The sequence below is a fragment of the Microtus oregoni genome, unplaced genomic scaffold, assembly GCF_018167655.1.
Source record: "Microtus oregoni isolate MIOR12 unplaced genomic scaffold, Mior012 000091F_ref0000469, whole genome shotgun sequence".
Taxonomy (NCBI): Eukaryota; Metazoa; Chordata; class Mammalia; order Rodentia; family Cricetidae; genus Microtus; species Microtus oregoni.
This window is the reverse complement of record NW_024544600.1, coordinates 3,438,421-3,453,760: the sequence shown is the minus strand read 5'-3', so window position 1 is coordinate 3,453,760 and position 15,340 is coordinate 3,438,421. Positions and strand designations below refer to the sequence as shown.

The window sequence follows — 15,340 nt, the reverse complement described above, 5'->3', positions numbered from 1 at the left end:
GCGGATCTCTGTGAGTTCGAGGCCAGCCTGGTCTAGAAGAGCTAGTTCCAGGACAGGCTCCAAAGCCACAGAAAAACCCTGTCTTGAAAAACCAAAAAATAAAAATAAAATATAAAAAAAGGATTCTAAGCCAGGTGTGCTGGCACATGCCTGAGATCCCATTTAGGAGGCTGAAGAAGGAGGACCTAAGGTTCAAGACACGGTTGAGTTTCTGCCCAGCTCTGCTGGAATGGCGGTGGGGGTTAGAGAAACAAGGCCATTCCTGGCTCTCCAAGTCCTTCCTATGGAAGGAGAGGCCCCTGCTTCTCAGTTCCCTTTATCTGGAGATTCTCATCCTTTCCAAGGAAGCACTCCAGTCCAAAATTGGAATAGGAAGATTTGCCTGGGACCTTGGCCCACCCTCTCCTCAGGAAATGTGCTGTATGCAGATGTGTGGTGGCCAGAAGTTGTGTCTTCATCTCACCCTCCACAGGTTTTTTGTTTTTTTTTTCCTCGAGATAGGGTTCCTCTGTATAACAGTCCTGGCAGTCCTGGAATTCGCTTGTAGACCAGGCTGGCTTCAAACTCACTGACATCCGCCTGCCTCTGCCTCCCGAGTGCTGGGATTAAAAAGGCATATGCCACCACTGCCCGGCTTGGTCAATGTTTTTTTTGTTTGTTTGTTTGTTTTTTTAAATGATTTATTTAACTTTATTTTATGTGCATTGGTGTGAAGGTGTCAGATCTCGTGGAACTGCATTTTCAGACAGTTGTGAGCTGTCATGTGGGTGCTGGGAATTGAACCCAGGTCCTCTGGAAGAACAGTCAGTGCTCTTAACCGCTGAGCCATCTCTCCAGCCCTGGTCAATGTTTTATTACAGGAACAGAGAAGCAAATTAGGACAGACATCAGTCTATAATATAACAGTATTCATGGTGGTCTGCATTGCTTTCCTTGAGACGCCGGTGTCAAGCACTCTCTGCTTGATTTCCTTAAGACCTCTCACTGAACCTAGAGCTAAGCACAGCCCTTGCTATGCTCTGAGACACGGCTTCTCTAGCCTCTACGTTGATCCCCATTGGCAAGAGGACTTGGGACACCAGTGACCACTGAACTTGAGGCCCACACAGTCTCACCTAACAGCACTAGCCATTGGCCTACACTCCCAGGGACCTCCTGAACCTCCATCAGTGCCAACCTCCAGCTTGCTACAGCGGAAGGACTTGGCGGAGGTGGGTGGAACCTGCAAGCTTCCGAAGGAAGCACCCTCGCGGCCTCGTGGGAGATTCCCCAGTGGAGCCCTGCAGCAGCGTTTCTGCCCAAACAAGTGGTCCTCATTTGGGGAGAGGTGTGCTTATTTTTTACAGTAGCATGATAATATAAGGAATGTTTGTGTGAATAAACCGAGCACATTCAAAAGACAAATCCTGTGTGGACCTCCATAGGCTGCGCTCTCCACAGCTGGACATGGCAACACACGCCTTTAATCCCAGCATTTGGGAGGCAGAGACAGAGCAGACCTTTGTGAGTTCAAGAACAGCACAGCCTTAAGCTAGCCAGGGCTACATATCAAGGCCTTATCTCCAAAAAGCAAAACAAACAAACAAACCCAACCAAACAAGTCTTACCACACAGCCTCTATGCCTCTTGTCTTCTTTTTTTTTTTTTGGTTTTTCGAGACAGGGTTTCTCTGTGGTTTTGGAGGCTGTCCTGGAACTAGGTCTTGTAGACCAGGCTGGTCTCGAACTCACAGAGATCCGCCTGCCTCTGCCTCCCGAGTGCTGGGATTAAAGGCGTGCGCCACCACCGCCCGGCTATGCCTCTTGTCTTGAAGGAGGGATTAACAGGGAGCAAAAGCAGCTGACCCAAAGTATAGGCGTCGACAAAACTGAAGTGGGGGGACAGCGCCAGGCTTTCAACCTGCATTGAGTTACCTTCAGGACCAAAGTGTCTTTTAGAGAAAGCAGTTTCAAAGGACTATTTTGGCAGCTTGGGGACACCATCCAGGGTTCATTAACAAGTTAACTTCCTGCTAGTCACAATAGCTCCTCTTTCATTACCTCCTCCCCAGGGCAGCACTGTTGAAGGGTGGAGACTGGAGGATCACTGGGGATGACTGGCTGTGCGCTCACCTCTAGGTTCAGTGAAAGGTGTTAAGGAAAGCAAGCAGAGAATGCTGGGTACTGATGTCTTCTGGCTTGCACACATACAGATGGGTGTCCACAGGCGCATACACATACAGCGCAAACATTCACACACATGCACTGAATTAAATAAATTTGGGCTGGAGAGATGGCTCAGGGGTTAAGAGTACTGGCTGCTCTTCCAGAGGTCCTGAGTTCAATTCCCAGCACCCACATGGTGGCTCACCATCTATAATGAGATCTGGTGCTCTCTTCAGGAGTACAGACAGACATACAGGCAGGATGCTGTATACATAATACATAAAAAAAAAACCCAACAAACCTTTTTTAAAAAAGGAAAGGAAATAAATTTAAACTGCTATCGTAAACATCCTGGATATTCTAAAGTGGTTCTCAACCTTCCTAATGCTGTGGCCCTTTAAGACAGTTCCTCGGGGACCTTGGGAGAGGGTTTGAAGAGGAGGGTAGAGTCAGGGAAGGGAGCAGAGAAAAATGTAGAACTCAATAAAAATCAATTTAAAAAGGAGTTAGCTAGAAATATGAATAAGCTAATAGGCTAAACAGTATTGCAAAAAACAAACAAAAAAAAGGACATGTTGTGGTGACCCCCAGCCATTAAATTATTTCATTGCTTCTTCCTAACTTGCTGGGCGGTGGCAGCACAAGCCCTTAATCCCAGCACTCAGGAGACAGAGGAGGGCGGATCTCTGTGAGTTCGATGCCAGCCTGGTCTATAGAGCGAGTTTCAGGACAGGCTCCAAAGCTACACAGAGAAACCTTGTCGTGAAAAACCAATAAAATAAAATAACAAAAAACTTCATAGCTGTAATTTTGCTACTGTTATGAATCGTAATGTAAATATCTGATATGCAGGATATCTGCTATGTGACCCCATGTGAAAGGGTTGTTTGACCCCAGAGAGGTCACAACCCAGAGGTTGAGAACCAGTATTCTAAAGAGACAATTTTGACCCTCCCGTTTGTCTATTAGACTTCTGAGACAATGAACCTGAAGAAATTTGAACTTTCCCAAGGATCTCATGCCAGAGCTGCAGAGGCTGAGGCCCTCTGGGCAGACACCCATCATGGCTTGTGCACAGGTGTACCACAGGGGGGTGCTGGGGATGGGAGGCTCACTTGTAATTGATTTGTTAATTAGTCAAGTAATCAAGCGTGCGTGGGTGTTTTGCCTGCACATATGTCTATGCACTGCAGGCCTGCCTGGTACCTGCAGGGCCAGAAAAGAACATCAGATCCCTTGGGACTTGAGTTACAGAGGCTTGTGAGCCTCCATGAGAGTGCTGGGAATGGAACCCAGGTCCTCTGGAAGAGCAAGCGGTGCTCTTACACACTGAGCACGGAACTAACTCTTCTTTCCTTTCTTTATTTTTCTTAAGGTGTGGTCTCACCATGGAACTCATTGTGTACAGGTTGCCTTGATCTCACAGAAATCTGCTGCTCAAGTGCTGGGTTTTTGGCCACCACATTCGGCCTCTGTTTTTCTTCTTTCTGGACAGGGATTCTCTGTGTAGCCTTGGCTGTCGTGGAACTCACTCTGTAGACCAGGCTGGCCTTGAACTCAGAGATCTGCCTGCCTCTGTCTCTTGAGTACTGGGATTAAAGGTGTGCGCTGCCACTGCCCAGCTTTCTTTTCTCTCCTCTCCCCTCCCTTCCTCTCCCCTTCCCTCCTCTCCTCTTCCTCCCTCTCTCTTTTGACAATTTCATCAAACAGCGCTGGCTGGCCTGGAACTTCTTCTTCTTTTTTTTTTTTGATTTATTTATTTATTATGTTTTTTTTAAAAAAATATTTATTTATTTATTATGTATACAACATTCTGCCTCCATGTATGCCCGCACGCTAGAAGAGGGCACCAGATCTCATTACAGATGGTTGTGAGCCACCATGTGGTTGTGAGAATTGAACTCAGGACCTCTGGAAGAGCAGCCACTGCTCTTAACCACTGAGCCATCTCTCCAGCCCCATGGGCTGGAACTTCTTATGTAGCTGAGGTTGGTCTCAGATTTGCTGTCTTTCTCCTGCTGCTGTCTCCTCATAGAACTCACTTTTTTTTTTTTTTTTTTTTTTTTTTGGTTTTTCGAGACAGGGTTTCTCTGTATCTTTGTAGCCTGTCCTGGAACTAGCTCTTGTAGACCGGGCTGGCTAAAGGCGTGTACCACCACCACCTGGCGAGAACTCACTTTTATAATAGAGCCGTGAGTACATTTGTTCCTGTCGGTGTGGGACAGGCTTTATTACTCTTTTCACTAAAGTGTGAAGCAAGCTGCCTGGGGTGTCCAGCTTGCTCTCCATCTGTCTTTTCTTTTGTCTCTAACCATCCCTCTGCTAACGCACTCTGGAATAAACAAGGATTCCTCCTGCCCTGCCAATCCACTCGCTGCCTGAAAGGCCAGCCACTACCCTAACCCCTTGCTGTGCGCAATGAGACTTCCCTGTGTGGCCACTAGGGAGCAGCCTCCATCCAGCACAGGACTTGAAGGGTAGGCTTGGGGGGGGGGGACGCTCTTCAGGTGGGTCATTGTTTAAATTCCGGGGCAGAGGCTGCCAGCAAGCTCTGCCCCGCCATAACGTCTACATCTCTCCGTGGATTGGGGAAAGCAGCCGATTCCAATTATGAAGGCAGTGATGGGATTGTCCCCATTCCTGTGAAGCTTCGTCCTGTGAAGCTGACCCGTGGCCCCCTCTCTGATGAGGTTGGTTCTAGCAACTCAGGATGAGGGTATTCCCTGGACAGGGGTGCAGGCTCTCAGCTGATGAATCAGAAAGGGAAAAGGACATGCCCCTGAGAAACAGGCACAATAGAGCCTGTTCGTCACCCACAATTCTTCACACATTCCAGCCCAGGACCCGCTCAGCCCATCTTCAACTGGCTAGAGGAAACCGAAAGCTTCTGGACTCAACCTAGCTAAGGATTCCTGGGTTCTGCTCTCTCCCCCATTCCCACCAGCCAGACCTGGAAAGTCTTACGTCTTGCCCTCCTCCTACTCTATTTGGATTACATACCACGGTGTTTCGAAGGAGAAATGTTAGCCATAGACTTATATATTTCAACACTTGGTCCCTGGCTAGTGGTTAGTGTCAGCATTTGGGGATGGTATAGTCTTCAGGGCAACGTTTCTCAACCTGGAGGTCAAAGGACCCTTTCACAGGAGCCGCCTAAGGCCATCGAAAAACCATATATATTTACATCACACATATTTACATAACAGTAGCAAAATTACAGTTACGGAGTAGCAATGAAAACAATTTTATGATTGGGGGGGTCAGCATAACATGAGGCACTGTATCAAAGGGTCACAGCGTTAGGAAGGTTGAGGAGCACTGCTTTAGGAGGTCTCTCCTCCAGTTTGCCCTCTTCACTTTCTGGTTGTGGTTAAAGATGTGATCTCTCAACTTCCTGCCCCAGGGCCTGCTGCCATGCCTAATACCATTGTGCAGCCAAAACAAACTCTTCTGAGAGTCCATTTTAGCCACGGTGTTTGATCTCAGCAACAGAAATGTAACGATACACACACCAATAAATTTACCAGGTGGAGAGATTAGTCAGGCGTGACGGGGCACGCCCGTAAATCTCCGCCCTTGAGAGGCAGAGGGCACGGCAAGTTCTGAGCCAGGATGGTCTACGTAGTGCGTTGACGGCGGCCAGGGACCACAGTTAAAACACGGTCTCAAACATGCCAAAAAGGGAGGCTGAAATAAGGTGGAGACCACAGAGAAAGAGTATTGACCTCTGGCCTTGGTGTCTACCCGTGCTCATATATGTAAACATGAACAACCCCAGCCCCCAGAGAAGAGGGGCAGGTGGGGTTAAAGGTGTGTGCCACCTGGCATCACCACCCAAGCCTGTTTTCTTTTTAAAGGAGCGTATTGTAAACTGGGCACAAAAGGAGGGGTTCGGGTCCGGGTGCCCGTGGGCCAGCCCCGCCTGGGCGAGTGTCTGAGCAGCTCTCGTGGGTGCCAGGGTGGGGGAAGGGAGGGGATTTAGTGTCGCCTCCCGAAGGCTGTGAGTGAACGGGTCAGCACATGTTTAGAAGGGTCTGAGATCCACAGCCAGGAGGACATGAGGTGAGGACGAGGGCTTGGCAGGGCTGTACAGCGCTTGCACCCACACCTGCGCCGCCAGCCTTAACCCCGCCCCCCAGAGAGAGATCTAAGATTTAAGGGTTTGTCTGTGTGTAGTCTTGGCTATCCTGGGACTCTGTAGACCAGGCTGGCCTTGAACTCACAGAAATCCACCTGCCTCTGCCTCCCGAGTGCTGGGATTAAAGGTGTGTGCCGCTTGTGCCCGGCTTAAGTTTCATTCTAAATTTTAAACTATTTTTACTATTGTTGTGTGTATGACGGGGTGTAGGGGGTGGATGGTGGAGGTCAGAAGAGGACTTTGTGGGGTTCCTCCTATCCTTTCAACTTTACATGGAGTCTGGGGATCTAACTCGGGCCATCGGGCTATTGCGGCAAGCGTTTTTGCTGGCTGAGCTGTCTTGGCAGATTTTTCCATTTTTTTGACGCTGTCTCATACTCACCAGGTGGCCAACGGTGAGGATGGCCTTCAACCTCTGCTCCTCTGCTCCAGCTCCAAGTACCAAGACTACAGGCGTGTGGGGCACCCACTCTGTTTCCTTTTTAAAGAAAGGCAAGGAAAGCAAGCCTCCATCTTTACAGTCGGGTTTCTGTGGGGAGCGGTGTGCAGGCTGGACAAGCCCCAGACAGTCCTTGGAAACAGTTATCTCTAAGCCTTGCCTCCTCTCGACAGTCTCGGGGCATCTGACCCTTTCCTTGGATGGCGCAGCTCAGACCGGGTATCTGGCTATGATCTTTCTTCTGTCTCTGTCTGTCTCCAGGCGCTTTGATTCCGACCTTCGACACACAAAAGCATACCAAGCATTTGAAAGCTGACATTGGTATTTTTATCTTGTCACTCGTGTGGGAGTACATTGGCTCAGTTGAAGGTCCGTGGAGTTTTATAGTGTTAACTCTCTCATTTAGGTCTACGATCCGGTTTTAATTCATTTTTTTATGTGGTTGTTAAGACATCATCTAGCTATATGGCATGTGCTGGTTTCAAACTCAAGAGCCTTCCATTCCAGGCTCTCAAGTGCTGGGCTCACAGGCCCAAGCCCTGTGTCTGAGTTCATTTTTTTTTTTTTTTTTTGGATTTTTGAGACAGGGTTTCTCCGTAGCTTTTGTTTGTTTGTTTGTTTTTCTTTTTCTTTTTTTCTTTTTCTTTTTTTTTTTTTTTTTTTTGGTTTTTCGAGACAGGGTTTTTCTGTGGCTTTGGAGCCTGTCCTGGAACTAGCTCTGTAGACCAGGCTGGTCTCGAACTCACAGAGATCCGCTGGGATTAAAGGCGTGCGCCACCATCGCCCAGCTTCTCCATAGCTTTTGGTTCCTGTCCTGGAACTAGCTCTTGAAGACCAGGCTGGCCTCGAACTCACAGAGATCCACCTGCCTCTCTGAGTTCATTTTTGTTACAGTTAGGGAGCAATCCAAACGTGTTCCTTTGCAGATGGACACTCAGCTGTCTTAACACTAAATGAATACAAGGGCTTGTGTTGTGTTGTTTTGGAAACTGGGCCTCATGTAGTCCAGGCTGGTCTTGAACTTCCAAGCCTGCATCCACCCCAAGAGTGCTGGGACTACAGGCGTAGTATCATGCCCAGTTCTCTCCTCATAGAATCATGTCAACCTCTTTGTTTGAAATTCACTGACTGTAAATTAGGATTTAATCCTGAATTCTCAACTCTGCTATTCTAGTTAGGCCTCCATTTTGAGCCTGTAAACAGCAAGAGGTTGAGAGTTCCCTTGGGACTTTTCATTTGAAAAGTCTTCTGGAGTGGGGAGTACTGCTCCAGGGGTGGGTGCCCTGCTGGTTGGGAGAGAGGTGTTTAGGCTAAAATGGGATAAGAATATGTAATGAAGCTGGGCAGTGGTGGCGCACACCTTTAGTCCCAGCACTAGGGAGGCAGAGGCAGGCGGATCTCATTGAGTCCGAGGCCAGCCTGGTCTACAGAGCTAGTTCCAGGACAGCCAGGACTGCTAGTTACACAAGGAGAAACCCTGTCTCGAACCCCTCACCTCCCCCTGCCCCTCAGAAGCAGGTGTTACATTCCTGTGCCACAAACCCTGCGTTGGGGGGGGGGGCAGAGGAAGAATGTGTATGTCTCAGAAAAGGGAGGTCCCCTCCCCACCCAGCCATCTCCAGGCAGTCTGCTGCTTCTTTGGCTCATGGCTTGCCTACGTCAGCACCTCACATTCTCCAGATACCCTAAGAGTCTGCCAAGCCTCTACTTACACCAAGGCCAAAGGCACCAGGGCTTAAAATAGCTCAGCCGTGGTGCCCTGGAGAGCATACATGGAGAAAGTGGGGGCAGACACCCCGGCTCCCTTCTCCGCAGAGCGAAGGGAAGGGAGATAAAGGTTGCTGGAGCTCTGCAAGGCTAACTTGGCTCTCAAGAGTGGGAAGGTGTCTGGGAAACTCGAGATAAGGCGCTAATTTCACTAACTGCCTAGCCAGGGCCATGGCAACTGTGGCCTCTCAGATCAGGAAGAGAAGCAGAAAGGCTGGCAGGAGGAAGAGGGTGTGGGTACCAGATGGGCTCAAGAGGGCGGGGCTGGAGGACAAGGGCTGTGTACTCAGAGACAGGCAGCTTTGGTGAGAGTCAAACACACTTTATTCAGCACAGGAATGTCTGTTTGGACAGAAGGCCTTGAGGGTCCCTGACAAAGAACTCTGCCTCAGGCCTCACTGTGAACAGAACAAAGGTCTTCATGTAAACTGGACACAAAAGGAGAGGGGTTCAGGATGGGGTTCCAGTGGGCCAGCCCCGCCTGGGCGAGTGTCTGAGCAGCTCTCGTGGGTGCCAGGGTGGGGGAGGGGAGGGGCCTTGTAGATTTAGTGTCGCCTCCCGAATGCAGTGAGTGAACGGGTCAGCACATGATTAGAAGGGTCTGAGATCCACAGCCAGGAGGACATGAGGTAAGGACGAGGGCTTGGCAGGGCTGTACAGCGCTTGCACCCAAACCTGCGCCCCCAGTCTACCAGTCACTCCCAGTTAGCTAATTGAAAAGGAGACTGACCTTCCCCGCCCAGGACACCACTTCTGAAAGTGGGGTCAGTGTGGGAGCTGGGGAGGGACCACCAGTGGCAGATAAGGCAGGTCTGCCGGCAGAACCAACCTTACTGACCACAGCCTCGGGACATCATGATCAGGATGGAGGAAGTGCTCGGGGATGCACCAGAAGAGCGCCAATTTTAACTTCTGCCCTGGGATGGAGTATAGGGCAAGGCCCCTTCATGCAGACTGGGTAGAGGGTAATCTCAGGTCGGGAAGCCCTGTGAGACCATTCCCTTCCCAGGGATGCTATGCTGGGCCAACAGGGCTGGGAGAGTAAGCTCTTTAGGAGGGTGGTGCTGGTCATCCTGGGATCTTTGGGGTGATAAGGAGAAGCTACCCATCATGGCCCATGTGGGGTTAGCTGAAGTCCCTATCAATACTAACCGGAGAGCAGAGGGCAAAGGGTGACAAGAGCATCTTCCTGATTGTCCCTAACCTGGAGGGATATGTTCCATAAACCATGTCCCCTACCAGGAGGGAACCTGTTTTGACCCTCCTCCATGGTGTGACCAAGCACTGTGGCCTGGAGAGGGACCCCTTCCATCCTGAGGGCCCTGTGCCCCCATGTGGCTATGAGGGTTGGCTCACCAGTAGGGAGTAGAACAGGGCTGTCTGTCTGGAGGCCAGGAGGCCAGGACTGGTGCCGGGGGTGGATGGGCATCAGGCACAGCCATCCGACTCTCACTAGTAAATCTGTACATTACACAAGGTGGAGAGACCCAGGGAAGACCAGCACCTATCTAAACGACTCACAGCTGGGGCAGGGGTCGCAGGGGTCACACAAATGCCCTGGTTTCCAGGGATCACAACCAACAGGCAAAAGGAACACAGACCATCCCTGTGGAGGCAAGGGGGTGGGGTGGGGGAGAACTGTTCTGGGCATGCGCCCTGCCGGGGACTCACTCGTCGAACTTCCCCTCCCGGATATGCTCAAAGGAGAAGGGGAGAAACTTGAAACCAGCCCCGGAGTAGAATTTATTCTGGAATTCCACCCTGGAAAAAAGAAGAGTAAAGTCACCATTTCGCTGAGAAAATAAGATAGGGCTAAGTGTAGTAGTGTAGGCTTCTTCCCAGCACCGGGAGACAAGGCAGGCCGATCATAGTGAGACCCCATCCAAAAATCAAATCAAATCAAGTGGTTAAATGGCCCGGTGGTTAAGGGCACCTGGTGTTCTTGCAGAAGACCTGAATTTGGTTCCCAGCAGAAGCGTGGCTGCTCACAACTGCCAGGAACTCCAGCTCCTGGAGACACCCTCCTCTAGCCTCCACACCCTCATTCAGACACATGGATAAAAATATTTAAATAATAATAAAGACGAGTGCTTCACCGTGCTGCCCGGGATGGCTCCAGTTCCCACAATAGCTGGGACTACCAGGAATGCCATCGCGCCTGGGCCAGGGTGACCCTTTTCAGACGTCTATGCTACCTTCCCTCCAGAAGACAACTCTGTGGAGGTGATTCTCTCACTCCACCTCCTCTTGTGCTGGAGTTTTATGTCAGCTTGACACAGGCTAGATTCTCACTTGACTGTTGAGAATCTCTAATAAGAAAATGCGCCCATAAGATTGGGCTATAGCAAGCCTTTAGGGCATTTTCTTAACGATTAATGGAGGAGGGCCTAGTTCATTGTGGGTGGTGCCATCCCTGGGCTGGTGGTCTTGTGCTCTAGGAGAGAGCAGGCTGAGCAGCCATGGGGAGCAAGCTAGTAAGCAGCACCCCTCCATGGTCCAGGTTTCTGCCTTGCTTGAGTTCCTGTCCTGACTTCCTTCAAGGATGAACAGTGATGTAAAGGGTAATCCAAAGAAACCCTTTCCTCCCCAACTTGCTTTGGTCATGGTGTTTTGTTGCAGCAACAGAAGCCCTAACTAGCCGGGCGATGGTGGCGCACTCCTTTAATCCCAGCACTCGGGAGGCAGAGGCAGGCGGATCTCTGTAAGTTCGAGACCAGCCTGGTCTACAGAGCTAGTTCCAGGACAGGCTCCAAAACCACAGAGAAACCCTGTCTCGAAAACCAAAAACCAAAACCAAAACAAAACAAAAAAAAAAAAAAAAAAAAGAAGAAGCCCTAACTAAGACACGCCCTTGTGTGGGTTCTGGGAATTGAACTCAGGTAGGTCATGAACTTTTCAGGTAAGCACTGTTACCCACTGAGCCTCTAAATGACCTACGCTATTTTTAAAATTAAAAATAACATTTAAAATGTATTATGGGGGGAGGTCAGAGGTCTACTTTGTGGAATCGGTCCTCCTCTTCTACTTTTCCATGTGTTCCTGAGGTCAAACTCAGGTTGCCAGGCTTGCGCGGCAACACCTTCACCACCGGGCCAGCTTGCCAGCTCCACGGGAGAGGCTTTCAGAGCCCAGGGCCACCCTCATGAAACCACCGCACAGGATGCCCGGAGAAGTCTCTGTCTTCACATCTCATTCCCAGCTTGGTCCTGCTGGGTGCGTTTGTTCTAAATGTGTAACAGCACAGACAGCGCAGTGTGACCGCAAGCTAAGGAAGAAGAAAGCCCTGAACCCCTTCAGCCACCAAAGGGAAACCCCCTGGAGTACTTCTTCTGGGTAAACACGACTGCCCCACCCCAAGAAGGGAGACTTGGGAGTGAATGCTGAAAGCGGTCAGTTCAGAAGAGGAAACTCTCAGGAAAGAGGGGGAGGCTTGGGGGGGGGGGCGTTCTTCTCGAAGCAAAAACATTCTCCAGCCACAAAAACATCTGAGAAAGAATTCTTCTCTGGAGTCTGAAAGGAAAAACAGGGCCTTAACTCCCTTCCCAGGCAGATCGGCGGCTATCCCTGCTGGTCTCTTTGGGGCCCTTTTCCAGCTCAGAGGGGCAGGAAGAAGTTGGGAGCAGGGCTGCCTGACTGTTTCCTCCCGCACACTCCCCTGGCTGGCAGCCCAGCAACCAAACCACCACCAAATATGGGCAGAAACACGCAGGCCTGATTCAGAGGAAGCCAAGCTGCCCTGGAGCATAATTTCCAGGAGGCACCCTGTGACCCTTGTAAGAACAGGCGGGATGGGACTGTGGTGGGCTGCAGGGGACAGGTGACAGAAGCGTCAAGGCCTGGAGAGGAATCTAGCTCCTCAGTGCACCCTTCAGCTACATGCAGGGCTTCTATCACTCAACCAGAGAACCGTGGGTGGGGGCTAGTGGTACCGAGTCCCAGGGGCTCCTTCGGTTCTGGTGTGGGCTGGAGGACACAGTGGCAGAGCTATGGGCTGTACCTATTAGGAGGAGTGGGAAGAACCTGCCGTGCAGAAGCAATCATATGGCGCTTTCTCTGCCACCCTCACAGTCTGCCGGGGCAGGACCCAGGCCCCAAGGCCTCCCAGGGAAAATGGACCCCAGCAAATTAGCTGCAGGATTCCAGGGCCCAAATTCACCCTCCATCCCAGTGCCAGCTTCTAAGAAGTCTCTCTGCAAGTTCAAGGCAGAGCTGGGGGTATGGGAAGGGTAGGGAGGTGGTTAGGCTCCTGCTCTAGCTCCCTTCCCTTGGGTCTGGAGGGTTCATGTTGGTTAGGCCTCATTCACGTATATCAAGGGTATTCCTCAACAACTGAACAAAAGGTGTACAGCCATGCTCTTTATCCTATACCATGTAGCCCAGGATTGCCCTCACGGGGTTCCAGCTCACGTCTACAGCTCTAAGGATGCATTCCAAATGACTCCCTGGCTGGCCAATCACACAGACAGACTATTCTAATTTCCAGCAGGACGAATGGAGCCTAAGTTTTGCGTGGACGGCTACAGTCACCAACCTGCTCGTCTCATGTCTGCAGTTCCGGCGCGTGGACTGACAGACAAGGTCCCTCTGGTGCGCCACCATCTTGGGTTTATCCTGAGGTCAGTCCTACTTTACCTCTCACCCCGAGAGTCCTCACCTCAAGCTCCTAGTACAGAAATGGAAAACAACTCCCCCTGGCTGCCCACCCAGGGAAACATGTGCTTCCTGAGTATAGACCAAAGTCGCCTTGTGGGGTGAGAGGTACTGACTCCTGAGGGCTCTTCAGCTGTTTGCTTAGCCTCTGAAGTGCACCGAGAACCCAGTCTCAGGAGTGCAGATGGGCTTCTGTCACCCCAGAGTCTCAGGAGTGCAGAGGCTTGTCTTGTCACCCCTTCCAGCTCCAGTTCGTGGCAAAGGCCACCTGGTGAGCCAGGGAGGCTGCCAGAGCGAATGTGAGTGCTCCCGCCATGTTCCAGAGCTGGCAGGAGGAGGAAGGGGCCATGGGGCCTTTTCCACTCTTTGGGGATGAAGAATTCTCTCTGACGGCTCGAGTATCAGGCAATGCTGTCAGCGGGGACTATCGCCCCAGGACTTTTACTCCAGCAACACTGCATTCCTCCCGCCTGCTCCCCAGGGCTGTCTCCTCAACCATCGACCCACGTGGGGACACACAGGTGTGAGCACGGGCACACACAGGGCTCTAGATGAGGGGCTCCCCATCCCGGCTGCAGCCTTTACACCTCATTCTGATGGCCAGTTACAGCAAGATCCCTGCTTTGTGTCTAATTATGGTGGGCATTAGCACCAAGAACACCTTGCAGGGTAGGTGGGAAGACACACAACCCAGAAGACAGAAATTATGTTCTCAAATGTCACTGGCCTTATGACCTCACAACTCCCAGACTAGTGATTTAGTTATCAAATAAATCAAAATCAAATTAAATGCTTTTCTTCTCAATTCCAAAGAAACTCAGAAGTGGTTTATCAGGGAAACACCGGGACGAAGTGAGAGGCATGAAGATGCTTGTGTCTGGTGCCAGCAACCAGCAGCACTATCCCTGGGCCACTGTGGCAAGGACCATCCCCACCCCTCACTAGAGTCACAACGCTGAGCTCCCTGCCGCGCTTGGCGCACTTCTGCATTTGGCCAGTAGAGGGCACACAAGCACCAATTAAACTTTTAAAGTGGTGGCGCCACCTCAGCTGTGTCAAGGACCACTCACCCCTCCAAAGCCAGCATTCTGAAAGTTGCATGAGGCTTCCTCCGTCTCTCCTCTTGTGCAACACTTACACTACCATACAGACAAATAAGAGAGAGACACCTCCGTCTCAAGCCTGTACCTAAGGGCATTCAGGTGGCAGCACACACCTCCTTTATGTCTCCTCGTTCTCTATCCAGCCGGAAAAGTCTGTTCACGGGGCCCGCCACACAGGTCCTCTCTACAGGGACCCTACCTTCAGCCATTGCCTATTACGGTGTGTCAGGGCTGCATAACAGACACCTGGTGTGTACGTTATTTCCCACGTTCCCACAGGAACTCTGCCTTCTGGCTACTGTCTTCTGTCTCAGAGAGCTCAGGATTGCCTGCCCGTGAGTCAGTGTGTCTCAGAAGCCTGCCTCACATCCTCTCCACTTCCCCATGTTCCTTTAGGAGAACAGAGGGAGACACTGTCACCTGAGGGCCGCAGGGGAGCCTGAGGACGAAGGCATTCACCTGGCAATAAAACATGGCTTCCCAAGCTGCTTCAGCTCCTGATGGCAGTGAGACCCAAGGCAGGCAACCTCCACATGCCGTGCACTCCTGCCTTGCTGACCTGCCTGATGGCTCTGACCTAACCTCGACGGCTCCTCACCCGCCCAGAACAGGAGGCAATCAAGGAGGGGCAGTCACTCTTCCCTCAAGTCCTGAGCTCGGGAGACACAGAGGAGAACAGGAAAGCATGGAGGCCAAGAGGGCAAGAAAAAGTGAGTCACCGGCGGGGCCTGGTTACGCAGACATTCCCTCACTGGAGTGGCTGCGGAAGTGTGCTGATAACCTGAGGGGAGGATGCCAAGCCAGAGCTGAAAGCATGCAGCACTCCCAACCTCCCAGCTCAAGTAAACAAACCACTGGGCGCGGAGGAGCCAGGGGAGAGCCAGCTCAGAGAAAGCAGAGTCTACTACAGTCCTCCTAGGCAGCCTGGAGGGAGGGTCACAGCCACAGCCTACCCCTAACACCCTTAATACCCCTTGATTCTCCCCCATAACTTAGTACAACCAACAGGAGACTCATGGGGCCAGAAGAGAAAGATGAGGGACACAGACAAGAGGCTCCAAAGGGTCAGGGCTGCACAAATCCCCTGTGGAGCTCAGAG

At 51.2% G+C, this 15,340-nt stretch overlaps 1 protein-coding gene across 7 annotated transcripts in view; it reads right to left on the bottom strand.

Annotated features, from left to right (window-relative positions):
- Nucleotides 1-10,018: 10,018 nt before the first annotated feature.
- Atp6v0a1 (ATPase H+ transporting V0 subunit a1) overlaps nt 10,019-15,340 on the bottom strand; it is a 54,966-nt gene continuing 49,644 nt past the window's right edge. For all 7 annotated transcript variants that reach the window (XM_041643994.1, XM_041643995.1, XM_041643997.1 and 4 more), the window contains one exon: nt 10,019-10,249. In XM_041643994.1, coding sequence (XP_041499928.1) covers nt 10,156-10,249 — 94 coding nt within the window. In that variant the 3' untranslated portion in view covers nt 10,019-10,155. The remainder of the gene's footprint in view (nt 10,250-15,340) is intronic.